The following is a 26,322-nucleotide window of genomic DNA, read 5'->3' on the forward strand; positions in this document are numbered from 1 at the left end:
TTCGTGGCTCCAAAAATGTGTATGTAGATAAGAGTAGTTTAGAGCGAATTAAAAGTTCCTAGCTGAGCATGTTTCCACCGTAATTATTTAAGTGTCGGACAAATAAAATGACCGCTTTGAAAAGAAACACGACGTTGAATGTCACTGCAATTGTGACAGAAAACGATGACAAACTACAGCGAATGAAAGGCAAGCGACTGCCTATTTATTTATCGATCGTTGTACTGTTTGTGAATATAAAAATAGCCGTTTTTGTATTATAAATGTAGTAGCTACTACAGCTAGCTAATTGTTTACTTATACGACAAATTCTTGTGACCCATAAACAACGTCCCATTATCCCTTTTCAGGTTCAGCTTTCCTGACGACTGTCGCCTCTGCCGGGATGATTGCAGGATTTGGCTCAACGTTAGCCTTGGCCAAGAAAAATAGTCCGGGATAGTTCAGCAAGGTAGCTATGATTAATGTAGGCTAGCATTACATCTAGGCAATTTAACTTTAGATGCCTGTTAGCCCTGACCGATGACGGAGTGATATTATACTGCTCCACATAATCTGACTACTAACGTTAATTGTCTAAAATATATTGCATTTCTTGCATAGCCTCTCTGGATGTATGACAATTTTATATTATGAAGAAAAACATTGCTCGCGCTGAAGACGCATCTCGGTCCGCTAATACAGGACCAGTAAAGGTCCAATGCACTACTTTTGTGATTTAAAATAAAAACATGTATTTGGGTGTTTATCAGCATTTGTAACTTGAGTCTGTATAAAACATTTCATTTGATAATACTTATGGAATATAAAAATACTTGCTTGATATGTTTTCCAGTTTCTTTGCAAATGCAACTTATTTCTATGTGAAAACTGAAATGGTCTGTTCATTCCTTTTCAGTAGATGCTCTTATCCAGAGCAATTTACAGTAGTCAGGGCATAGATTTTAATGCATGGTATAAACCGCTCTACAGCCTTCATTGTCATGCACAGTCAGTACACAACACTACGCTCACCATGTCTTCGCAGGATCAGATGGTGACAGGTGTCCCAGCAGGGTCAGACAGCCATGGAAGTACAGTCTACAGAGCTCTGGTGAATTTTGCAGTATATTATAACGAGTGAAGGGAGACAAAGTCACATCTTGAGTTGATGGCTAGGCTACAATGGTCATTTCAATTATTGTACCTTTGATTCTATTCTTAGATAATGTATAAATGTACACCAAGGTAATTATTTGTCATGTCTCATCTGAGCAGGATCAGATGGTGACAGGGGTCTCAGCCAACCAGGGAAGACCAGTGTGTGACGGCACTGAGGTGAACTTTTGCAGATGCAACACTTTATTCTTTCTTTGCAACAAACACTGGACAAGCCAGAAGCTTCAAAGATTGAAACTATTTTAAGGCAGTCTGACAAACCTCTATAAAGTTGATTTTCAAACTGTATCAAGGGTTGATAGGCTTTTCCCGATGACACAAAACATGTGTAACAAAAATGTGAGAAAGACCTGGGAGACACTATTGATGATGATGAATGGATACAGATATGGTTGAATGCCCAGTCATGTTCATATAATCGCAGACATAAATTACTTCAGTTTAAGACCTTCCACAGAACGTACTATATACCAGTGAAACTGAATATCATGCACTCAGAAATGTACAACACAAAAGGGAACATATTTGCATATGTTGTGGTCTTTTGAAGGTTGGCTGAATTCTGGCAAAGAGTATGTTATTTTACCTCAACATGTCTACATACTCTCCTTTCTCCCTGTTTTTGTTTGCTTGGAAATGTTGATACTGGAGACTTATCAGAAGAAACTGTGTAATGTAGAATTTATAGCAACTAAGAAATCCATTGACATTAATTGGAAGGTTGGTTATCCTCCCACAATGTCACAATGGATGGCAGAAGATTAAAGGTATACTGTGCAACTTTCATAAGGTCTGCTGTGACGTAGAAGTCCGTCACTGGCCGCGGGCAGCATTTGGTACTTTAACGCACGCACACATTCATCACTCCTCCCTGCTCCGTTATCAGATAAGTTAACAATGTGGGTCGACACACAAGTTAACATTCTGTCTTACTACATACATTTCACACGTATGTCAGTGTTCATATTTAATATATGCAATATTTATTATACTTATCGATGTTGTGGATGAGCGCGTTGTTTGTTTGTTCTGTTCCTCTCTCTATCTCTGTAGCTCCCGGGTATGCTGGATAAGGACCCAAGCTAAAGGAATTGGGCTGACTTTATAGTGCCTGTCCCAAATGGCTCATTAATGTAAATGGGCATATTGGAAGACACTGTCAGTAGTGATGTAATGTTGTAAATGTTATGTTGTGATATTGTTTAAAACACGTGTTGCAATGTATATCCTTTAGTATGTTTAGTTAATGGAAAATGTAGGTTTGACTAGGTAATTGCTTAATTAATTAGTGTTAATTGTTCTGAGGGGAGGGGCTAGCCCTACAAAAGGAGCCTCTCTTTCAGTTCATGGAGAGGCATTTTTTTGGATTGAGTGTGGATGGGGCAGCATTGTTTTTAGCTGGCCCATAAGGTATACGTTTGATGGCAGTACTGTTGTTTTTGTTCCGGAATCACTTTGTAAATAAACACCTTTGCACAGAATAACTTTTGCGTCTCCGCCACCTTTTTATTTTGATAGAGGTTAGGTTTTCCAGTTTAGCCTTCTGGCCTACTCTACGTGACATCTGCCTTATATGGAATAATGTACAACAAAAGGAGTCTGTATTGAAAACATGCCCACGTCAGGGGAGATACCTATTTAGGCTGCTGGGCTGCTCAGTTCTGGCCCTGGTGGTCTGGCGTCCTGTGGGTTGTCACTCTGGACTTGGCCTAACACACCTGAAACCAATAATGAATGTTTCACTAAGATCCTAAAGCTGAGTGGGGTGTGTTAGGTTGGGGCGCTGGACCCCTAGGGACAGGGCAGGGGCGATCCAGCTATATTACGTGAAAGTAAAAAGCTCTACAATACTGTTAGGCCTATGATATGAATTACAGTGCCCTCTGAAATTATTGGGACAGTGAAGCATTTTTTCTTATTTTGGATCTATATTCCAAAAGTTTGGATTTGAAATCAAACATTGACTATGAGGTTAAAGTGCAGACTGTCAGCTTTCATTTGAGGGTATTCATCCATATCAGGTGAACCGTTTAGAAATTACAGCACTTTTTGTACATAGTCCCCCCATTTTCAGGGAGCAGAAGTATTGGGACAAATTCATTTTATGTGTATTAAATTAGTAAAAGGTTAAGTATTTATCATATTCATAGCACAAAATGACTACATCAAGCTTGTGACTCTACACATTTGTTGGATGCATTTGCTGTTTGTTTTGGTTGGGTTTCAGATTATTTTGTGCCCAATAGAAATTAATGGTAAATAATGTATTATGTAATTTTATAGTCACATTCATGTAGAAGTGTTTAGATTCTTATTTACAATAAGTGACCACAAAAGGGTCATATACATTCTTTTTTAATGCAGGAAATGAGCTTTTGTTGCCCAAAAACCTTCGCCAGGTTATGCCTGGTCAAAAGTAGCACATTATTTATGGGATAGGGTGCCATTCGGGACAGTCACAGATCCTGAGCTTATATCACTTTTGAAGATATACTTGGCAGAGCAGCACAGTGGTGTCTTTGTTTTTTCATTCTATTTTAAGCTGATGAAGGCCATCTTTGTAAACTTCCATCTCAGCCAAATATGCCTTGTAAAGTGGTCAAATTAGATTTAGCGTGTTATGAGAGGAATGTGGTTGTGAGGTCACAGTGGCTGAGAAGCTTCACTCACAGAGGATATGGCCTGTAGACAGCACATGACCAGACGAGATTGCTAGGCAGTTACTGACTTATGAGGCGCTGTAAAGAGCTGATACCAAGGCTAGTTTATAATGGAACCAGGGCTGTCTCTGGTATCTCACACATGAATCTGGCAGCTCACACATGAAGCTTGCAGTAGAACTGTTATGACTTATGGCTGTTTTTTTGTGTTAACTCATTGGTTAACCAGAAATATGTTTAGTATGCGCACATTTTTTCTAAGAAAGCTCATACTGAAAAGAGAAACTCGTAAAGAATCATACATAAGAGTAGACAGTTTGCATTATAATGCAACACCAGGGATAGACAGCATTATAATGCAACACCAGGGATAGACAGCATTATAATGCAACACCAGGGATAGACAGTTAGCATTATAATGCAACACCAGGGATAGACAGTTAGCATTATAATGCAACACCAGGGATAGACAGTTAGCATTATAATGCAACACCAGGGATAGACAGTTAGCATTATAATGCAACACCAGGGATAGACAGTTAGCATTATAATGCAACACCAGGGATAGACAGTTAGCATTATAATGCAACACCAGGGATAGACAGTTAGCATTATAATGCAACACCAGGGATAGACAGTTAGCATTATAATGCAACACCAGGGATAGACAGCTAGCATTATAATGCAACACCAGGGATAGACAGCATTATAATGCAACACCAGGGATAGACAGCATTATAATGTAACACCAGGGATAGACAGTTAGCATTATAATGCAACACCAGGGATAGACAGCATTATAATGCAACACCAGGGATAGACAGCATTATAATGCAACACCAGGGATAGACAGTTAGCATTATAATGTAACACCAGGGATAGACAGTTAGCATTATAATGTAACACCAGGGATAGACAGCATTATAATGCAACACCAGGGATAGACAGCATAATGCAACACCAGGGATAGACAGTTAGCATTATAATGTAACACCAGGGATAGACAGTTAGCATTATAATGCAACACCAGGGATAGACAGCATTATAATGTAATACCAGGGATAGATAGCATTATAATGCAACACCAGGGATAGACAGCATTATAATGCAACACCAGGGATAGACAGTTAGCATTATAATGCAACACCAGGGATAGACAGCTAGCATTATAATGCAACACCAGGGATAGACAGCATTATAATGCAACACCAGGGATAGACAGCATTATAATGTAACACCAGGGATAGACAGCATTATAATGTAACACCAGGGATAGACAGTTAGCATTATAATGCAACACCAGGGATAGACAGCATTATAATGCAACACCAGGGATAGACAGCATTATAATGCAACACCAGGGATAGACAGCATAATGCAACACCAGGGATAGACAGTTAGCATTATAATGTAACACCAGGGATAGACAGCATTATAATGCAACACCAGGGATAGACAGCATAATGCAACACCAGGGATAGACAGTTAGCATTATAATGTAACACCAGGGATAGACAGTTAGCATTATAATGCAACACCAGGGATAGACAGCATTATAATGTAACACCAGGGATAGATAGCATTATAATGCAACACCAGGGATAGACAGCATTATAATGTAATACCAGGGATAGACAGCATTATAATGCAACACCAGGGATAGACAGCATAATGCAACACCAGGGATAGACAGTTAGCATTATAATGCAACACCAGGGATAGACAGTTAGCATTATAATGTAATACCAGGGATAGACAGCATTATAATGCAACACCAGGGATAGACAGTTAGCATTATAATGCAACACCAGGGATAGACAGCATTATAATGTAATACCAGGGATAGACAGCATTACAATGCAACACCAGGGATAGACAGCATTATAATGTAATACCAGGGATAGACAGCATTATAATGCAACACCAGGGATAGACAGCATAATGCAACACCAGGGATAGACAGCATTATAATGCAACTCCAGGGATAGACAGCATTATAATGCAACTCCAGGGATAGACAGTTAGCATTATAATGCAACTCCAGGGATAGACAGTTAGCATTACAATGCAACACCAGGGATAGACAGCATTATAATGCAACTCCAGGGATAGACCGCATTATAATGTAACACCAGGGATAGACAGTTAGCATTACAATGCAACACCAGGGATAGACAGCATTATAATGCAACTCCAGGGATAGACAGCATTATAATGCAACTCCAGGGATAGACAGCATTATAATGCAACACCAGGGATAGACAGTTAGCATTATAATGCAACACCAGGGATAGACAGCATTATAATGCAACACCAGGGAGACAGTTAGCATTATAATGCAACACCAGGGATAGACAGCATTATAATGTAACACCAGGGATAGACAGTTAGCATTACAATGCAACACCAGGGATAGACAGCATTATAATGCAACACCAGGGATAGACAGCATTATAATGCAACTCCAGGGATAGACAGCATTATAATGCAACTCCAGGGATAGACAGCATTATAATGCAACTCCAGGGATAGACAGCATTATAATGCAACTCCAGGGATAGACAGTTAGCATTACAATGCAACACCAGGGATAGACAGTTAGCGTTACAATGCAACACCAGGGATAGACAGCATTATAATGCAACTCCAGGGATAGACAGTCAGCATTATAATGCAACACCAGGGATAGACAGTTGGCATTATTTTTTATGTTGATGCACACTGACTAGCCTACACCAAACCACATCGCTTCCGCTCAGATTTTTACCCTTCCAGGAAGAGCTGCTGAGTTTCGCCAAACTCTAATTATATCTAATCAAATGAGCAGGCCACTTAAACACATGGACAATAAATACATTGAGAGTTTATATTGTTTACTATTACTGTTATTGTCTGTTTTCTAGACAGCTTGTTCAATCTTAGGCTGCGTCCATAATGACACACTTTTCCTTACAGTGCACAAGAACCCTGGTCAAAAGGCACTATATAGGAAATGGGGCCCCCTTTTACACACTACCTTGAAATGCAGCCCCTCCACGGCAGGCAGGGCTCTACAGTGCAACCATTTTACTCACATATGCGCCTAAATATTTTTGCTGTACGACCTGGAATTTTAATTTGGGAGAACCAGTGCACCTAGAAAATGAACGATTCTAGCTTTATTACCTCAAATATTTTTCATTATGCTCCTAAATTTTGTGTGTACCTACATTTTTCAATTTAGTCACACACATGCTCCTTGTAAAAAAAGGTCAGCGTAGCCACCCTGCAAACTGGAATCGATCTAACAGATTCCACCTCTTTAAATGTTTTCTGCTCACTGGGTTGACTCAGTTTGGGCCCACGTGTGAAGTACATCAATGTCACGTCCAGCATGTTATCCAGGGAACGATGGACTGCACTGGCCCACGTGTGAAGTACATCAATGTCACGTCCAGCATGTTATCCAGGGAACGATGGACTGCACTGGCCCACGTGTGAAGTACATCAATGTCACGTCCAGCATGTTATCCAGGGAACAATGGACTGCACTGGCCCACGTGTGAAGTACATCAATGTCACGTCCAGCATGTTATCCAGGGAACGATGGACTGCACTGGCCCACGTGTGAAGTACATCAATGTCACGTCCAGCATGTTATCCAGGGAACGATGGACTGCACTGGCTATAGCACCACTGCACAAGGTGAAAACTGATTTTGCTAGTGAGTGGATTTGAGTTTAGCCTATAAATTAGGAACCATGAGCAACTCGTGTACCTCAATGTCACCTCAAGTGTGTGTGTTCAAGGGAACGATGGCCACCACTGCAGTACCGGAGACAGGGGCGTTTCTGGCTCTCCGGGCCCTGGGCTGGGGCTCACTCTACGCCTGGTGTGGACCTGCTCAGCATCACAGTCTGGAAAGCCATGGGGGTCCATAGTGTAGTATTAATGAACTCAACCCATCTCATTGTCTAGCCCTTATCATGCCATCAGAAAACAGACCAGCATCATCCCTATTACCAACACTCAGTAAATGGACAACACATTGTGCTGCTTAAGAAGCCTCTATTTGTCCATCTTTGCAGCTAACAGATCAGGCAGACGATGCAGTCCGTTTTCCCGGCTATTAAAAAATAACGAGGAAGGATCAGCCAACTCAGAGGAATGGGACACCATCTTCAAGTCTAAAGAGGACTGAAGGTCTAGACTAAATTCTCACCCTGGCTGAGAGCAGCATTAATAAGTCACTGTGGGACTTAACCATTACTGTGGGATGGGCAGTCAGTTGGTCACTGTGCTGAGAAGGAAATGAACTTGGCGTCCACAATGCGGTTAGTTAGTGGGCCAGCCACTCTTCACTGATGCTCATCTGAAGCCGATGAAGAGAGCACCCCTTGCCTGAAGGAGGAATTATGAAACAAATTACTCTTGGACTGAGGCATCACGGTTCATTTAAACTCCCTTGGATAATCTTAATTTCTGATCAGGCTTACTATGTAAAATCACAGGAGCCCTGGACTGTCTTGTACTGTACAGTTAGCCTAAACACCAATCTGTTTGTGCTCGTTGTCAAGCCACATTGTTGCTATGACGAGTATCAAGTAGTTTACATAAGACTGGCACTAAGGCTAGTACAGTCGTCCTCGGCAGCGACTGCTTTCTCATTTGTGTAGTGCTTGAACAGATGTGGACTCTACTCACTGTGCTTTGTCATGAAGGCCACAAGATGGATTGTCTTAAATCTGTATATGATCAGATTTCTTTGTCAATCAAAATGTATTTCACACTATTTGTTCTGCGAAAGAGTAAAAAGCTAAATGTGTTTGCAATTCTGAAGACAGTGAAAACTGTGCAGCTGAATGTGAGGTGCCATGCGAGGTGCCATGCCTGGTTTCTCTTAAACGGATTGAACCATCATTCAATGTAACACCTATAAGTGTTTACCGTCAGCTGTTACCATAAAAGACAAGTATAAAAATGAGAACAGACCTGAACTATCTTAAACTGCCCGGCTAGCCATATAACAAGGAATGTGTAAAAATGCTTGTGACAGCTGCCCCTGATGTTTTCCTACACATTTAGCCCACAATCAAGTTGAAAGACCATGTCATGCAAATGTTGATGCCACAGCCGTAACCCGGAGCACTGTCAGTTCAGCTGAAGTCTGACACACTTCTCTATGGAAGAGGATCTTCTGAGGACTTGAGTTTTATTTCTGTCGTGCATAGAATTCCTTCTCTGTGCTAAACTACTACTGTACTCGTCTTCAGTCTGATTGGTTGCAGTTATGAAATATAACATGCCATTTACGCAAACGCAAAGCGACTTTTAGTCACGCGTGCATACGAAAACACTCTGGCCATATTCTGCCGCGGGCCTCCTGTTCACAATGTCTGGACAGAAGAATCAAAAACACCTGTGCTCAACCAAAATTCATGTACGTTTATTCTTAACATGTGGAACATAGAATAAAGATTTTATACTGAATAAACAATGTAAAGTTGATCAAATGAAAGGGGGAGAAGTACCCTATATGTAGAGTAAAAAACAACAACACTTAACTGTCAATTAGGCATGTTATACAACATTGTTATTCTGGAATACAGTTCTGCCCATCATGGTCTGTTAGCTAGCTGACTGTACAATCTAAATACGTTTTGTCTTTTCATAACCAAAACTAGAGCGGTCTCATCCCTATATGTCCTTAGACCTGTCCCAGTCAGAATATAAATCTTTTTTTTTTTTAATCATAAAATGACTAACCTCATTTGAAGTGAGTAACTAAATATTCAGTATTCAAATGAGCAGTAATAATAATTCTAAAGGTCATTATAATTATCAACTACCATCACTTATCTATACCACATCTCTTGGCGAAGAAACCAAATAGGGCTGTCAATGTACATCTTCTATATACAAATGGGCTTATAGATAGAAAAGAAGATAAGGACTGATGGAAGTACTGTGTTGCTATGGTTACCAGTAAGTCAGTTGAACAGGGTGTCTTGTCTCTCCCTGTTATACTGGTATGGTAATATTATTATGATGCAATACTTGTGGTCAGTTGCCTGTGGTCGAAAGTCATTCACATTTGTTAATATTCCCCCCCCCAACAAGCCTACTAAATCCTATTGCACAATAGGGTCCCCCCCCAGAACAGGATATATGATGTACTGTTATATATTCAGAGTAAAGTCAGTGTTTTTTTCTTTACCTTAATACACAATAAAAGAGGTCTATCTACAACATGATTCACAACTTAAATAAGTCTGCTTCCCCCTGCAAAAAACCACCAACAAAAAGATCCCATACAGACAAACAGCCACATACAAATAAAATGTAAGCACGAGACCCTAAAACTAAAGTACGTTACCTTTCATTGGGTGCCAACTTTGGTTAAAACAAAAATGAAGCGACAAATAAAAATAGAAAAAAATGTAAAATACCAAGTATTAAATATTTTATTAAAATTATTAAAAATTCCAAATGAAGGTTGTGATTTGGGCAGAGGAGCTATATATATATATTTATTTGTAAAAAAAAAAAAAAAAAGTGTCCTTTTATTTAAATAAAAATATAATACCACCCACACCGATGTGTTCGTGTTCACTGTAGCCTGGTAGTCAGACCAACCCCCCCTCCCTCTGTTTCTTTGCCTGTGGCTGTCACGAGGAGCGTCCAATCTTAAACAGTACTTCACACATGATGGCCGCCACGGCTGAGCTCAGCACAGAGGACAGGGAGATATCCAGTAGCCTGCTCTCGTAGAGAACCAACTCTGTCCGGTTCTCCTTGGCCATGGCCAGCAAAGCCTTGGCGGCCCTGCACATCATGTTAACGCTGGGGGGTTGGGGGTGTGCTGCTGGGTTTACCAGGCTGTGGGGTCCCTGCTGGTGTTGGCACATGGCCACGCAGTCCTCCAGGAAGCCGATGAGTATCCCCACGCTGCCCTTCTGCAGGGCGATGGCACGCGCCGCGGTCGGGTCCCCCTGCGCCAGGTTAGAGAGCACAGCCACCGCCATCTCCCGGCACACCTGAGCCTTCCGCTCACCCACGTGGTGCACCAGGGTGGCGTAGAGCTTCTCCTGGCGGCTGAAAGGCGGCGTGGCCAGCAGGAGGTCCACGTTGTTGTCCTGGATGCTCAGCTTGCACAGGCACTCCAGCACTAGTCTCTGGGGGGTGAGGGAGGAGGAGCAGCCCGCCGTGGTGAAGGGGTCCTGGGCCTCGGCAGAGGGACACACCATCCAGTGGAGCAGCCCGTCCAGGATGGGCAGACAGATGCTTTCTGGGTAGAGGGACAGGTCTAGTTGACCTGAGATGTTAGCCAGGGTGACCAGAGTGTTCTCCCTGAGGGCTGACAAACAGTCCCACCACCACTGGTCTTTACTGCAGGCCCGGCCCTGCTCCTCCTTTCTCTGGTAGCTGGGAGGCATCCTCCTCCTCTGGGGGTGCAGGTGGTGCAGCAGGACCAGCCGCCCCAGGATCAGCATCAGGCCAGGGTGGCAGGACATGTCGTTGTCATTCCCCGGGATGAAGGAGAGGCTGCGGACGATGTTGGAGATGCAAACGCAGCGGCGGGCCAGGGCGTCCTGCCAGGGTTCGGCCGTGGAGAGGGGCGCCTCGTCCCAGCTGCGAGGCTCGTCCTCCAGCAGGGTGAAGATAGGGCTCTGGGTCTGCATCCCGGGAAGACCGTTCCTCTCTGACAGAGAGCCTGGCCAGGCACTCAGCATATCGTCCATAGTGGCTGTCTCAGTCATGCTCTTTTCTACAACAGCCTTCCTCTCCTCCTCTACCTTATCCTCCCTCTCTGTAGGCTTACTGTTGGTCTCCTCGCCACGTATCTCAAAGTGTGTCTGGATGTGGGCCGTGGAGTCCCCTCCTCCAGCCTTCCAGTGCAGCAGGCCAGAGGTGAACCCCCTGGGCAGACTGAGCTCCTGGTCCTCCTCCACCTGGTCCTCCTCCACCTTCACAGGCAGCTTGTCGTACTTACTGGCCTGTTTGGGCCTGGGCTCTGGGGGCTGGGACTGCTCGGTGGCGGCCCCCTCCTTTTCCTCCCCCTCTACCTTCTCTTTCAAAGTCACCTCCACAGGCTCTTCCTTCTCCTCTGTGCTGCCGTTGGCTGTGGTCTTCTCTGGCCCGCTGTCCCTCTGCTCTTCGTCTAACTGGCTGTCAAGCTCTGCAACGGTTAGCTCCTCTTCCTGGTCTGTGATTGGTCCGAGCAGCACCTTCTGGCCCTCGGTGCCCACCTCGTACTCATCCAGGATCCCAAAGATGGAGATCAGACTCCGGCGGAAGTACTCCACTATCAGCTCCAGGAATCCAGGCAGCTGGGGAAACATAGCATATCATAGAGGTTAGGTGGCTCTCTGAAATGATTGTGTGAAAGACTATTAGAGAACGGTTTGGTTAGGGGCATTTGTCCTTGAATCCAGTCACGGTCCAATAACCACACCACTGAGAATGAAGCCATGCATTTGACATGGTTTAGTATGGTATACTATAGATATTGGACGTTTATATCATTGGACATTGTATGGATATGGTTTGTGTAGCACCGTCACCTGTGACAGGGTGAAGGAGGACACAGTGCTGTCGTCATACAGCAGGATGTTGATGGTGTCCAGCGCCCACGTGCTCTCAGCCAGCAGACCTGACTTCAGAGACATCATCACACGCCACGCCTCTGGGGTTCCTGAGGGGAAGAGGTTACAGTTCCAAGGTCAGAGGAGAGATGAGGGTCGCATCGAAAATGGCACCCTATTCCCTATCCCGTGCACAACTTTTGACCAGGGCCCATACATTTTTAAATGTAACCCTTATTTAACTAGGCAAGTCAGTTAAAAACTAAAACCTGTGTACTGTTGGGGACACTGGAGGACCAGGGTTGGGATACACGGCTCTATAATAACAGGCTAATTATCCTACCGGTCTCCTTGGAAGTAAGTCTGCGTCGGACCTTGAGTTTGGGCAGGGTGGCCTCCACAGACCCCATGGGGAAGCTGATATCTCTGTGGAGCGGTAGAATGCCCTGCCCTGACATCCCCCCACTGTATGAGCCTGGCATGAACCCAGGCATCCCTGCCTTCTTCAAAGAGGCCATGTAGTGGCCCCCGTTGTTGGGGGAAAGGGGTCCGGGTCCCCCCATGGGCCGGGCGAAGGGGCTGGGGTCTCTAGCGATGTGGTTGGCCATGGCAGGGTTAGACTGGTAGGAGGAGAGGGGCTGTCGGGAAGCCATGGGGGGCATGGAGGAAGATGGGTATGGGGACTGGCGCTGGCCCGGGTGTCCGGACGGCCATTGGCCGTCCTGGAGGGCCCTTCCCTCTGGGTCATCCCCCGGCCCCTGGCCCTGTCGGCCGGGGTAGCCCATGTCTGTCCTAGGGTGCCACATGTTGGCCTGGGGGCCCTCTGCAGAGGCTCCGGAGGGGAAGGGAGGGCCTCCGCTCATCATGCCATGTTGTTGGGGCCCCTGGATGGCTCCCATGCGGTCTCGGCTGTAGGGGTAAGGGTACTGGCCCTGCATGGGCCTGTGCTCCGGCCCCATGTAGCCCCCTCCATACTGGCGGTGCATGTCTGGCTGCTGCCCTCCGTACTGCTGCATGTCGTAGGCTTCACCCTCATGGCGCTTAGCAGGGGGACCGTACATCCCCTCTTGTCCCACTGGCCTCTTATAGCCCTGAGGGAACACAGAACTTTATACGTTAGATACTGCAGTTACAAAGATGACCTTTTATTGATGTCTCTCACTCTCTCTCCAACTCTCTCGCTCTCTCTCCAACTCTCCCTCTCGCTCTCTCTCCAACTCTCCCTCTCGCTCTCTCTCCAACTAGCAACAAGCCATGATGTTGGAGTTGGACAAGGTGGAGTAGAAGCCAATGATGATTACTTACTGGTAGACCGCTATCGCAAACCCAGTTAAGACTTTACTTTGCATTGAAATGGCCAAGTTAGCCTGTTTTCCATCTGTTCAAGTTTCAGTAGATGAAGCACAGTGCCCTCTAGGGGCGGGAGGCTTGAGGCTGGGTCTGACCTGTTGTGGGTACATCCCAGACTGGTGAGAGCCATAGGGCATGGGGCCGTGAGGGTACTGCTGCCCATAACTTTCATGTCCATGTGCCCTACAAAGGAAGAGGTACACACTCAGTCAGAACACAAATAAACTATGCATATGTAGGTAGCTTTATAAATAATAAGCTCATTTAATGAGTCACTACATGTAAAGCCAACAGTTTTTATGCATCCTTCACAGAGCATGACACGTCTTACCGCTGATGGGGGTATCGGTTGGCAGAGTACATGCTTGGGTCACCGCTGGAAGGTACCATGTTGTTCTGACCCCCAGGGGGAGGCACACCCCCCTCCGAACCCATCACATGGTCTGGTCTGGTGGGGAGGACAATTATGAGCAGCTCAATCGTGGCATTTATATTACTGTCTGATGAAAGTCTCAGATTGAAACATCAAATGTTTTGGACTTGGGATTTACAATGAATCATATATTTATAATAGAGTGCCCCGCCTCAACTTCTGATCCATCAGTTGATTATTAAGGTAGCATCTCTATTCCAGTTGTTTAAGCATGAAACACCCCTTTTCCTACACAGGGGAATTTCCCCAATCACTGCCCTGGAGAATTGGGATATTTTTTTGACCAGAGGAAAGAGGGCCTCCTACTGTCTCCCATCCATAGGACCAAACCTGCTTAGCTTCAGAGGCAAGCCAGCAGTGGGATGCAGAGTGGTATGCTGCTGGCACTCAGTGAATGTATCTACTATAGAATGTTGGTTATTAAGATACCCACCTCCTGTCGTAGCCAGGCCTGTAGGGGTACTGTGACCGTGGGCCAGGGCCCATACCCATCCCTGGCATGGCTCCTGAGGGAGGACCACGGGGGTACATGTCCTGCATGGCACCACTGGGCATCTGACCTGGTCTATAGGGCTCACTGCCCCCTGGCCCTGTGCACAGAGAATAGATATTGTATATACAGTGGATTCAGAAAGTATTCAGACCCCTCGACTTTTTCCACATTTTGTTACATTACAGCCTAATTTTAAAATGGATTAAATAAATGTTTTTACTCAATCTACACACAATACCCCATAATGACGAAGCGAAAACAGGTTTTTAGAAATGTTTGCAAATGTATTACAAATAAAAAACTGAAATACCTTATTTACATAAGTATTTAGACCCTTTGCTATGAGACTCAAAATTGAGCTCAGGTGCATCCTGTTTCCATTGATCATCCTTGAGATGTTTCTACAACTTGATTGGAGTCCTCCTGTGGTAGATTCAATTGATTGGACATGATTTGGAAAGGCACACACCTGTCTATATAAGGTGACAATGCAAGGTGACAATGCAAGTCAGAGCAAAAACCAAGCCATGAGGTCAAAGGAATTGTCCGTAGGGCTCAGACAAGATTGTGTCGAGGCACAGATCTGGGGAAGGGTACCAAAACATGTCTGAAGCATTGAAGGTCCCCAAGAACACAGTGGCCTTCATCATTCTTAAATAGAAGAAGTATTGAACTACCAAGTCTCTTCCTAGAGCTGGTCGCCCGTCCAAACTGAGCAATCTGGGGAGAAGATTATTGGTCAGGGAGGTGACCAAGAACCTGATGGTCACTGACAGAGCTCCAGATTTCCTCTGTGGAGATGGGAGAACCTTCCAGAAGGACAACCATCTCTGCAGTACTCAACTACTCAGGCCTTTATGGTAGAGTGGCCAGACGGAAGCCACTCCTCAGTAAAATACACATTATAGCCTGCTTGGAGTTTGCCAAAAGGCACCTAAAGGACTCTCAGACTATGAGAAACAATATTCTCTGGTCTGATGAAACTATTTTGCCTAAATGCCAAGCGTCACGTCTGGAGGAGACCAGGCACTGCTCATCACCTGGCCAAGACCATCCCTACGGTGAAACATGGTGGTGGCAGCATCACGCTGTGGTTATGTTTTTCAGTGGCAGGGACTGGGAGACTAGTCAGGATCGAGGGAATGATGAACGGAGCAAAGTACAGAGAGATTGTTGATGAAAATCTACTCCAGAGCGCTCAGGATCTCAGTTTCACCTTCCAACAGGACAACGACCCTAAGCACACAGCAAAAACACAGGAGTGGCTTCAGGACAAGTCTCTGAATGTCCTTGAGTTGCCCAGCCCATACTTGAACCCGATCAAACATCTCCGGAAAGACCAGAAAATAGCTGTGCAGCAACGTTCCCCATCCAACCTGACAGAGCTTGAGAGGATCTGCAGAGAATAATGGGAGAAACTCCCCAAATACAGGTGTGCCAAGCTTGTAGCGTCAAACCCAAGAAGACTGGAGGCTGTAATCGCTGCCAAAGGTGCATCAACAAAGTACTGAATAAAGGGTCTGAATACTTATGTAAATGTATTTTTTTTAAATAAAAAACAGTCTTTGCTTTCTCATTATGGGGTATTGTGTGTAGATTGATGAGGGGGAAAAAAACTATTTCATCCATTTTAGAATAAGGCTAACGTAACAAAATGTGGAAAAAGTGAAGGGGTCTGAAAACTTTCCAATGCACTGTATGTTGTGTAAATTATTTGGTCTATATTCTGTCTGTGTACTCTGCATTTACTGCTCCGGCAGTAAATGTCTCTGTTTTCTAGCTCCGGCAGTAAATGTCTCTGTTTTCTAGCTCCGGCAGTAAATGTCTCTGTTTTCTAGCTCCGGCAGTAAATGTCTCTGTTTTCTAGCTCCGGCAGTAAATGTCTCTGTTTTCTAGCTCCGGCAGTAAATGTCTCTGTATTTCTAGCTCCGGCAGTAAATGTCTCTGTATTTCTAGCTCCGGCAGTAAATGTCTCCGTTTTCTAGCTCCGGCAGTAAATGTCTCCGTTTCTAGCTCCGGCAGTAAATGTCTCTGTTTTCTAACTCCGGCAGTAAATGCCTCTGTTTCTAGCACCATTTCACCAGGACAAATTCCTGGTACGTGTAAATGTAATTGGCGAATACAGGCCACTGATTCCATTTGCATTCATGCATTCATGTTAGGCGTTATAAAAGGCAAGGATGTGTAGTACATGATTTTATCACTTGGGGGCAACATAGTCTAAGGAAACAATCACGACAGAGAGTCAGGTCTGATGGGCTAACCAAAAACAAGGACGAAAAGTGATTTGAACCTACATGGAGAATTGAGGAAGTACCAGCCATATTCAGTTCAGACAACAGGTGTATTACTTCACTTTTACTAACATCACATTGTTCATCTAGTATCAAAATCAAAGTTTATTTGTCGCATACAAAGAACAGCAGACGCTAAAGCAGGTGCAGCAAAATGCTTGTTTCTAGCTCCGGCAGTAAATGTCTCTATGTTTCTAGCTCCGGCAGTAAATGTCTCTATGTTTCTAGCTCCGGCAGTAAATGTCTCTATGTTTCTAGCTCCGGCAGTAAATGTCTCTATGTTTCTAGCTCCGGCAGTAAATGTCTCTATGTTTCTAGCTCCGGCAGTAAATGTCTCTATGTTTCTAGCTCCGGCAGTAAATGTCTCTATGTTTCTAGCTCCGGCAGTAAATGTCTCTATGTTTCTAGCTCCGGCAGTAAATGTCTCTATGTTTCTAGCTCCGGCAGTAAATGTCTCTATGTTTCTAGCTCCGGCAGTAAATGTCTCTATGTTTCTAGCTCCGGCAGTAAATGTCTCTATGTTTCTAGCTCCGGCAGTAAATGTCTCTATATTTCTAGCTCCGGCAGTAAATGTCTCTATATTTCTAGCTCCGGCAGTAAATGTCTCTATATTTCTAGCTCCGGCAGTAAATGTCTCTATATTTCTAGCTCCGGCAGTAAATGTCTCTATGTTTCTAGCTCCGGCAGTAAATGTCTCTATGTTTCTAGCTCCGGCAGTAAATGTCTCTATGTTTCTAGCTCCGGCAGTAAATGTCTCTATGTTTCTAGCTCCGGCAGAAATGTCTCTGTGTTTCTAGCTCCGGCAGAAATGTCTCTATGTTTCTAGCTCCGGCAGTAAATGTCTCTATGTTTCTAGCTCCGGCAGTAAATGTCTTAACAGTACAATACTAATAGACAAATATCCCCCAAAAAGAATGCAGACAAACAATGTGGACAATACCAGTAGGAGTGTACTGTGTTATGTGAATGCACTGTGTGTCATGTGTTTAAGGAGAGCCTGGTCAGCTCACCCTTCCGGGGCCCTTCATAGGGGTCCTTGTTGGCGTCGTACTGCATCCTCATGGAGGGGTCTGCACTGCCACCAACCTGCTGGTAGGGGGCGCCAGAGGGCATGGGCCCTCGCTTGTGGAACGCAGGGTCACTGACCTCTGAGAAGGGATCGTGGACACGGATACCAACACTGTTCCTGAGACATACAGGAGGGGTAAGGAGGACAAGAAAGGATGATACAAAGGGTTAAAGAGGGGTATCCGTGTGTGTATACAGTCAGATTTAGACACACACCGACAGACACACATGTACACACCCCCACACTATCGGGCTATGAGTGGCCCCCAGCCCAGGACCTACCTGTTGCCTGGCTTGGGGGTCATGTGTCCGTGTGGTGTGGTGGCGGGAGTGGGAAGCTTCATGGCCTCTGACATCTCAGTCATGGAGCTGCTACCTGTAGACTGGGGGGTGTGAGGACCCTGCAGGGAGCCAGAGTTGGCTAAAGGGAAATTGGCAACGGTAGACAATTGTTAAAACATCTAAAATATACATTTACAAACATGTGCTATAGACAGACAGATAAACATGGGGACCCTACAGGGAGCATTAGTAAGCAGGAGAGACTAAGGGGAAAAGACACAGCCATAGAGAGATGTATAAGTAATTAAGTTGTCTGAGCCAGAACGGCCCATAGGTTAGGAGCCTATCTCCTGTTTCTGTAGTGTGAGGCAGATGAATGCATGTACAGTGGGGAGAACAAGTATTTGATACACTGCCGATTTTGCAGGTTTTCCTACTTACAAAGCCTGTAGAGGTCTGTAATTTTTATCATAGGTACACTTCAACTGTGAGAGACGGAATCTAAAACAAAAATCCAGAAAATAACATTGTATGGTTTTTAAGTAATTGATGGTCAGATTCGCGTTTATCGTCGAAAGAATGAGCGTTACACCGAGGCCTGTACTCTGGAGCGGGATCGATTTGGAGGTGGAGGGTCCGTCATGGTCTGGGGCGGTGTGTCACAGCATCATCGAACTGAGCTTGTTGTCATTGCAGGCAATCTCAACGCTGTGCATTACAGGGGAGACATCCTCCTCCCTCATGTGGTACCCTTCCTGCAGGCTCATCCTGACATGACCCTCCAGAATTGACAATGCCACCAGCCATACTGCTCGTTTTGTGCATGATTTCCTGCAAGACAGGAATGTCAGTGTTCTGCCATGGCCAGCGAAGTACCCGGATCTCAATCCCATTGAGCACGTCTGGGACCTTTTGGATCGGAGGGTGAGGGCTAGGGCCATTCCCCCCAGAAATGTCCGGGAACTTGCAGGTGCCTTGGTGGAAGAGTGGGGTAACATCACACCAAGAACTGGCAAATCTGGTGCAGTCCATGAGGAGGAGATGCACTGCAGTACTTAATGCAGCTGGTGGCCACACCAGATACTGACTGTTACTTTTGATTTTTACCCCCCCCCCCCTTTGTTCAGGGACACATTATTCAATTTCTGTTAGTCACATGTCTGTGGAACTTGTTCAGTTTGTTTTTCAGCTGTTGAATCTTATATTCATACAAATATTTACACATGTTAAGTTTGCTGAAAATAAATGCAGTTGACAGTGAGAGGACGTTTCTTTTTTTTGCTGAGTTTATAAAAATAAATAGAAAAGCAGACATTGAAGATCCCTTTGAGCATGAAGTTATTAATTACACTTTAGATGGTGTATCAATACACCCAGTCACTACAAAGATACAGGCATTCATCCTAACCCGCTTGCCGGAGAGGAAGGAAACTGCTCAGGGATCTTACCATGAGGCCAATGGTGACTTCAAAACAGTTACCATTTAATGGCTGTGATAGGAGAGAACTGAGGATGATCAACAACATTGTAGTTACTCCACAATACTAACCTAATTTACAGCACGGAAATGAAGCCTGTAAAGAATACAAAATATTCCAAAACACGCATCCTGTTTGCAATAATGCACAAAAGTAAAACGGCAAAACATAAATTAACTTTATATCCTGAAAACAAAGCATTACGTTTGGGGGAAATCCAACAACACATCACTAAGTACCACTTCATATTTTCAAGCATGGTGGTGGCTGCAACACGTTTTTTGGGGGATAAAAATAAACAAAATAGAGCTAAGCACAGGTAACATCCTAGAGAAAAACTGGGTCCAGTCTGCTTTCCAACAGACACTGGGAGACAAATTCACTTTTCAGCCGGACAATAACCTAAAACAAGGCCAAATACACACTGGAGTTGCTTACCAAGACGACATTGAATATTTTTGAGTTGCCTAGTTACAATTTTGACTTAAATTTACTTGAAAATCTATGGCAAGACCTGAAAATGGCTGTCTAGCAATGATCAACAACCAATTTGACAGAGCTTGAAATAATTTTTAAATTAATAAATGGGAAAATATTGTACTACCCAGGTGCGCAAAGCTCTTCAAAACGTACCCAGAAAGACTCACATCTGTAATCACTGCCAAAGGTGATTCTAACATGTATTGACTTAAGGGGTTGAATACGTATCTAATACATTTTTTCCCCCATAATTTATTTACAAATGTTAGAACTTTCCTTCCACTGACAGTATTTTGTGTAGATCGTTGACAAAAAAACGACAATGAAATATATTTCAATCCCACTTTGTAACACCAAAATGTGGAAAAAGCCAAGGGGTGTGAATACTTTCTGAAGGTACTGTATGCATGTATGTGTACACACACACAGTACAACACACATGCTCTTTCCATGAAAGACTGACCAGGTGAATGCTATGATCCCTTATTGATTTCACTTGCTTTTTGCAATGTAAACACACAAGTTTCCCATGCCAATAAATCCCTTAAATTGTCACCTGTTAAATCCACTTCAAATCAGTGTAGATTAAAGGGAGGAGACAGGTTAAAGAAGGATTTTTAAGCCTTGAGACAATTGAGGCATGGATTGTGTGTGTCAGGGGGTGAATGGGCAAGAAAAAATATATTGAAGTGCTTTGAACGGGGTATGGTATTAGGTGCAAGGCACATCGGTTTGAGTGTGTCAAGAACTGCAACTCTGCTGGGTTTTTCACACTCAACAGTTTCCTGTGTGTATCAAGAACGGTCCCCCACCAATGTTCCCTATAAGCTGCATGCAGCTCCCTCAAGACTGCTGCGCAGAATAAATATCAGCCAGCACAGAGATGCACGAGACTGAACTTAACTAAGAGAGAGAACTCGACAGTTGAGTTAACACCATTAACATTTCCCTTTACTCTGGGAATTGTGATCGAATCAATGCAACATATCGAAACAAAACGAACTACGGAAGACTAACTGTTGTTGTAGGCAGAATGCATCTGAGTAGTATTCTATTGCATTGACATGCACGACTCAGCCTGTACTATACACAGACCAGTGCAGCATAACCAATCAGAGCTGCAGTAGGCTTATTTGCAAATAGACCATTGCCATAAATGGATATGTGCCATTCACTTTGAACTGGACTGTGTTTACAGCATGAGCGGTCGTGAGTAGATGAGCTTGTTTTGAGATCAGAGCAGGAGCTGCATGTAGCCACGTGTGCACATTTGGTCAAATCCTTTGCTAGTTAGTGAGTTATTAGCCCAGTTATAGATCATTTCTAAATCAGCAATAGGGGAGTGATTGCTTCCTGCTAGAGCACAAAACATGTACATTTCTAGACATCTTTGTGGGGAAAAAAGTCAGGTTAAGAGCTTTTTTTTGTCTTAAAGTGGCAGTGTTGTATTTTGAGACAGGCTTGAATAAGCTAAGTAGTCAATAGGCAGAGGGTAGCATCATTTGTCTGAATCTTTTTAATATGGTATCGGAATAATAATAATACCATTTCATTTTGTAAAGTGGTTTCTTGTATCAGACAGCACATTTTTAGTCACCTTTTCCTAGATTGAACACAACACATTGGCTGCTACTGTAGGCTGAATGTTAAAATGTTATGGAATGCATTTTGTCCATTGTTTTTGATGGTAGGCCTACAATATGATCAAATAGCCACAGTACTACCTACTTGACCACGGTCTGAAAATAACTTAAAACTGGTACAGCAACATCCATGTTGAACACTTAAGACACCTTGTAGAGTTCATGCCTGGACAAATTGAGGCTGTTCTGCGGGAAAAAGGGGCGCAACTCAATATTAGGAAGGTGTTCCTAATGTTTTGTACATGCAGTGTAATTAATACACACACACCAAAATATAGATGCATCATGAAACAATCAACAATTTTACTGAATTACAGTTCATATAAAGGAAATCAGTCAGTTGAAATAAATTCATTAGACACTCATCTGTGGATTTACACCCACTGGGGAGCCATGCTCAGCCAATCAGAATTAGTTTTTCATTCTTGGGAGCCAGGCCCACCCACAGGGGCGCCAGGACCAAACGCTCACCCACATGACACCATACACGTGGTCTGCAGTTGTGAGGCCTGTTGGATGTAATTCTCTAAAAACCACGTTGGAGGCGACTTATGGTATACCAATTGCACGCTACTTCAAAACTTGAGACAAAACTACACATTTTAGAGTGGCCTTTTATTGTCACCAGCACAAGGTGCACCTGTGTAATGATCGTGCTGTTTAATATGCCACACCTGCCAGGTGGATGGATTATCTTGGCAAAGGAGAAATATTCACTAACAGGGATGTAAACAAATTTGTGCCCAACATTTGAGACAAATAAGATTTTTGTGCGTATGGAACATTTCTGGGATCTTTTATTTCAGATCATGAAACATGGGACCAACACTGTACATGTTGTGTTTTATATTTTTGTTCAGTGTTGTTAGTAATCGTGCTAACACTAGTTAGCAAATTCCTTCAAACTGCACATAAAAGATGGTATCCTTGAGTTCATCTGACTCTAGGGAAGTAGATACGGGGTTTCAATGCAAAAATCCTGTAGTATCCTGAAAGTCCTCCAATCCTGCATCACATGCTACTCTGTGTAGACAGCTGTGGGACCTACCTGACTGTATAGCTGCCATTCAACTGGGCTTGAATGCAACAAGTCATATAATAACTTTGACAACATGCAGGATACATGTACAGTACTGGAATGGTGGAACAATGTAACTATCTGATGCAGGCTAGATTACTCACAGCAAAACCAGACAGAATTAAAGGCTGCTAGTCTAGTAATAATGCATGAGTCCAAATGGCACCCTATTCCCTTTATAGTGCACTACTTTTGACCATAGCACTATGGGCCCAGGTTAAAAGTAGTGCACTATAAAGGGAATAAGGTGCCATTTGGGATGCACCCAATGAATTCATTCAACATTTTACATTTCCCATTTGTTCTTACATCAAAACCACTCTGTTCTTCTCATTAACGATACAAGAACAAAATAAACCTCAAACCTGAGATCTATATAAAAAAAAGAAGTGAAACAATAATTCAAGACATTAAAAAGCCTGTCTTGTAATAATCCCCACTGAATGAGAGAGAGCCAGAGAGAGAAAGAAAGCGGGTGAGAGAATGGGCCGGGCATGCAGTAATGTGTATGTGTTGGTAAATGAGAGATTCTCTGGTGCCTGATCCTCTGCCAGCCAAGACGCCACGTGTTTCAACTCCAAAAGTAAACAATGAAGAGTTTCAGCCAGAGCAGTCTCGCTCTCTCTCCTTCTCTGAGCATGTGAACTCACGTGACCCTACCATACTCACGCACAGAGACAGAGACAGAGAGTGAGAAAAAAAACTACTGCCCCACTGGTCTGTGGGAAACTAGGTCAGACTAAGGTCATGGTTGTTTATATATATCAGACAGCCACTCCATACTCCTCCCCTATTCAGCTTCTCTAGGGGGAATCCCTTCCCCCGCAGCTTGATAGCTTTCTCTCCCACAGTCTAACGTACTCTGTATCTCTCCCTCACGCTCCCTCTTCCCTGCTCCCTCTCTCTCTGACATCAGCCATCTCGCCTGGGGGGGAGGGGGGATCCTACCACTGGCCGTCTGACAGCTCTCCCCTCCCCCTTTTTACTCTCCCTCCCTCCCGCTCTCTCTCTGTGTGACAATCACCTGTCAGACAGAAATAGAACCACGTGCAGGGAAGGAGCAGCCAGCCCAGGGAGAATGGAGATGGATAGATGAAGAGCTGGATGTCTGAGGACTGTATGGGTCTGCCTGTGGATATATGATCCTGGTCAGGCCTGTTTATAATGGCTATGGGTGGGTGTACATTTGTCAACCCCAGCAGGTAGCTTATACCTCTAGTCTACAAACAAGTGACCCCAACCCTGCATAGCGTGCAGCTCAGCTAGGAAAGTCTCCAGTGTTTTACTCACCCGGTGAGGGCGGCTGGATCTTAGCCTGTTTCTTGGTTTCCCCCGGGATCTCCAGCGGCGGCTCCTCTCCCCGCTCCACCCTGCACTCATAGGCAAACAGGTACTGGATGTACTGCTTCTTCAGAGAGCTGGCAGAGCTGCTGGACGTGCCCACGTTGAGATGGGTGGACAGCTCCCTCCACTTCTTGCTCTTGTTCACCTGCAGGGGGAGGGGGGCATATGGCCGACAGGAGACTCCTGAGCAACCAGGGCTGGGTATGAAACCGTATATGATGGGGTAGAACTGGGACGGGATATCCAGCAAGGGCCATAGTGTAGTTAATTTAATAGCCCACTGGGATTGGGTCAGGGAGCAGACCAGGGTCTAGATTTTGCCTTTGTCAATTTTGAATGTCATTTTGACATCCAGGGTAGGCCTGGATGTCAAATGAGGGAAACAGCCAGCTGTCCAGGTAGTTGTCTGTTCATCTGTCCAGCCTACTGATGTACCTTTTCTTTCATCTTTTCTACTAAATAGCCATGTGCGAGAGACATAAGGTGATGTCTGATGACAATAAGCCAATATTAGGACATTAGGCTAAAACAACACTTTACAGCCTAACTGTACGTCCTGTGACCAACCAGCCAGCAGTGGTCAGGCAGCTTCCTCCAGGTCCCCTTTCATGTTTCTATTGACAGGGAAGTGTTAAGGCAGATAGGGAGGCAGATAGGGAGGCAGAGGCGTGACCAGGGCTGTAGACCAAGTGGCAGAGACGGTATATATGTTGCGGACACAGGAGTCACACAGGTCTCACAGACTCACCATGGCCAGGCCCCCTCTCTCTCTCGAACACACAGGTCACAGACTCACCATGGCCAGGCCCCCTCTCTCTCTCTCTCTCTCTCTCGAACACACAGGTCACAGACTCACCATGGCCAGGCCCCCTCTCTCTCTCTCGAACACACAGGTCACACCCTCACCATGGCCAGGCCCCCTCTCTCTCTCGAACACACAGGTCACAGACTCACCATGGCCAGGCCCCCCCTCTCAAACTCACCTTGGCCAGGCCCCCTCTCTCTCTCTCGAACACACAGGTCACAGACTCACCATGGGCAGGCCCCCTCTCTCTCTCGAACACACAGGTCTCACAGACTCACCTTGGCCAGGCCCCCTCTCTCTCTCTCGAACACACAGGTCACAGACTCACCATGGCCAGGCCCCTCTCTCTCTCGAACACACAGGTCACAGACTCACCATGGCCAGGCTCTCTCTCTCTCTCTCTCTCTCTCTCTCTCTCTCTCTCTCTCTCTCTCTCTCTCTCTCTCTCTCTCTCTCTCTCTCTCTCTCTCTCTCTCTCTCTCTCTCTCTCTCTCTCTCTCTCTCTCTCTCTCTCTCTCTCTCTCTCTCTCTCTCTCTCTCTCTCTCTCTCTCTCGAACACACAGGTCTCACAGACTCACCTTGGCCAGGCCCCCTCTCTCTCTCTCGAACACACAGGTCACAGACTCACCATGGCCAGGCCCCCTCTCTCTCTCGAACACACAGGTCACAGACTCACCATGGCCAGGCCCCCCCTCTCAAACTCACCTTGGCCAGGCCCCCTCTCTCTCTCAAACACACAGGTCTCAGACTCACCATGGCCAGGCCCCCTCTCTCTCTCGAACACACAGGTCTCAGACTCACCATGGCCAGGCCCCCTCTCTCTCTCTCTCTCTCTCTCGAACACACAGGTCTCAGACTCACCATGGCCAGGCCCCCTCTCTCTCTCTCGAACACACAGGTCACAGACTCACCATGGCCAGGCCCCCCCCCCCTCTCTCTCTCTCTCTCTCTCTCGAACACACAGGTCACAGACTCACCATGGCCAGGCCCCCTCTCTCTCTCGAACACACAGGTCTCAGACTCACCATGGCCAGGCCCCCTCTCTCTCTCGAACACACAGGTCACAGACTCACCATGGCCAGGCCCCCTCTCTCTCTCTCGAACACACAGGTCTCAGACTCACCATGGCCAGGCCTCCTATTTCTCGAACACACAGTTCTCAGACTCACCATGGCCAGGCCTCCTATTTCT

The 26,322-nt window shown here is 45.0% G+C and overlaps 2 protein-coding genes and 1 pseudogene across 11 annotated transcripts in view; 1 reads left to right on the forward strand and 2 right to left on the reverse strand.

Moving 5' to 3' along the window:
- The window catches only part of LOC139556134 (palmitoyltransferase ZDHHC14-like), a 30,783-nt gene extending 28,149 nt beyond the window's left edge, over positions 1-2,634 (reverse strand). For 3 of the 4 annotated variants that reach the window (XM_071369695.1, XM_071369694.1, XM_071369691.1), the window contains exon 1: positions 1,015-2,634. In XM_071369695.1, the coding sequence (XP_071225796.1) occupies positions 1,015-1,017 (3 nt within the window). In that variant the 5' untranslated portion in view covers positions 1,018-2,634. The remainder of the gene's footprint in view (positions 1-1,014) is intronic. The other variant, XM_071369693.1, reaches the window with a different exon arrangement.
- On the forward strand, positions 108-7,998 carry LOC139556135 (transmembrane protein 242-like; annotated as a pseudogene).
- Positions 7,999-9,222: 1,224 nt separating this feature from the next.
- LOC139556136 (AT-rich interactive domain-containing protein 1B-like) overlaps positions 9,223-26,322 on the reverse strand; it is a 90,453-nt gene continuing 73,353 nt past the window's right edge. For all 7 annotated transcript variants that reach the window (XM_071369698.1, XM_071369697.1, XM_071369702.1 and 4 more), the window contains 9 exons: positions 24,272-24,470; positions 18,303-18,441; positions 17,963-18,138; positions 14,599-14,755; positions 14,064-14,180; positions 13,828-13,915; positions 12,726-13,473; positions 12,362-12,492; positions 9,223-12,127 (listed from right to left, as the gene is read on the reverse strand). In XM_071369698.1, coding sequence (XP_071225799.1) covers positions 10,466-12,127; positions 12,362-12,492; positions 12,726-13,473; positions 13,828-13,915; positions 14,064-14,180; positions 14,599-14,755; positions 17,963-18,138; positions 18,303-18,441; positions 24,272-24,470 — 3,417 coding nt within the window. In that variant the 3' untranslated portion in view covers positions 9,223-10,465. The remainder of the gene's footprint in view (positions 12,128-12,361; positions 12,493-12,725; positions 13,474-13,827; positions 13,916-14,063; positions 14,181-14,598; positions 14,756-17,962; positions 18,139-18,302; positions 18,442-24,271; positions 24,471-26,322) is intronic.

Source organism: Salvelinus alpinus, chromosome 27 (genome assembly GCF_045679555.1).
Source record: "Salvelinus alpinus chromosome 27, SLU_Salpinus.1, whole genome shotgun sequence".
NCBI classification, from domain to species: domain Eukaryota; kingdom Metazoa; phylum Chordata; class Actinopteri; order Salmoniformes; family Salmonidae; genus Salvelinus; species Salvelinus alpinus.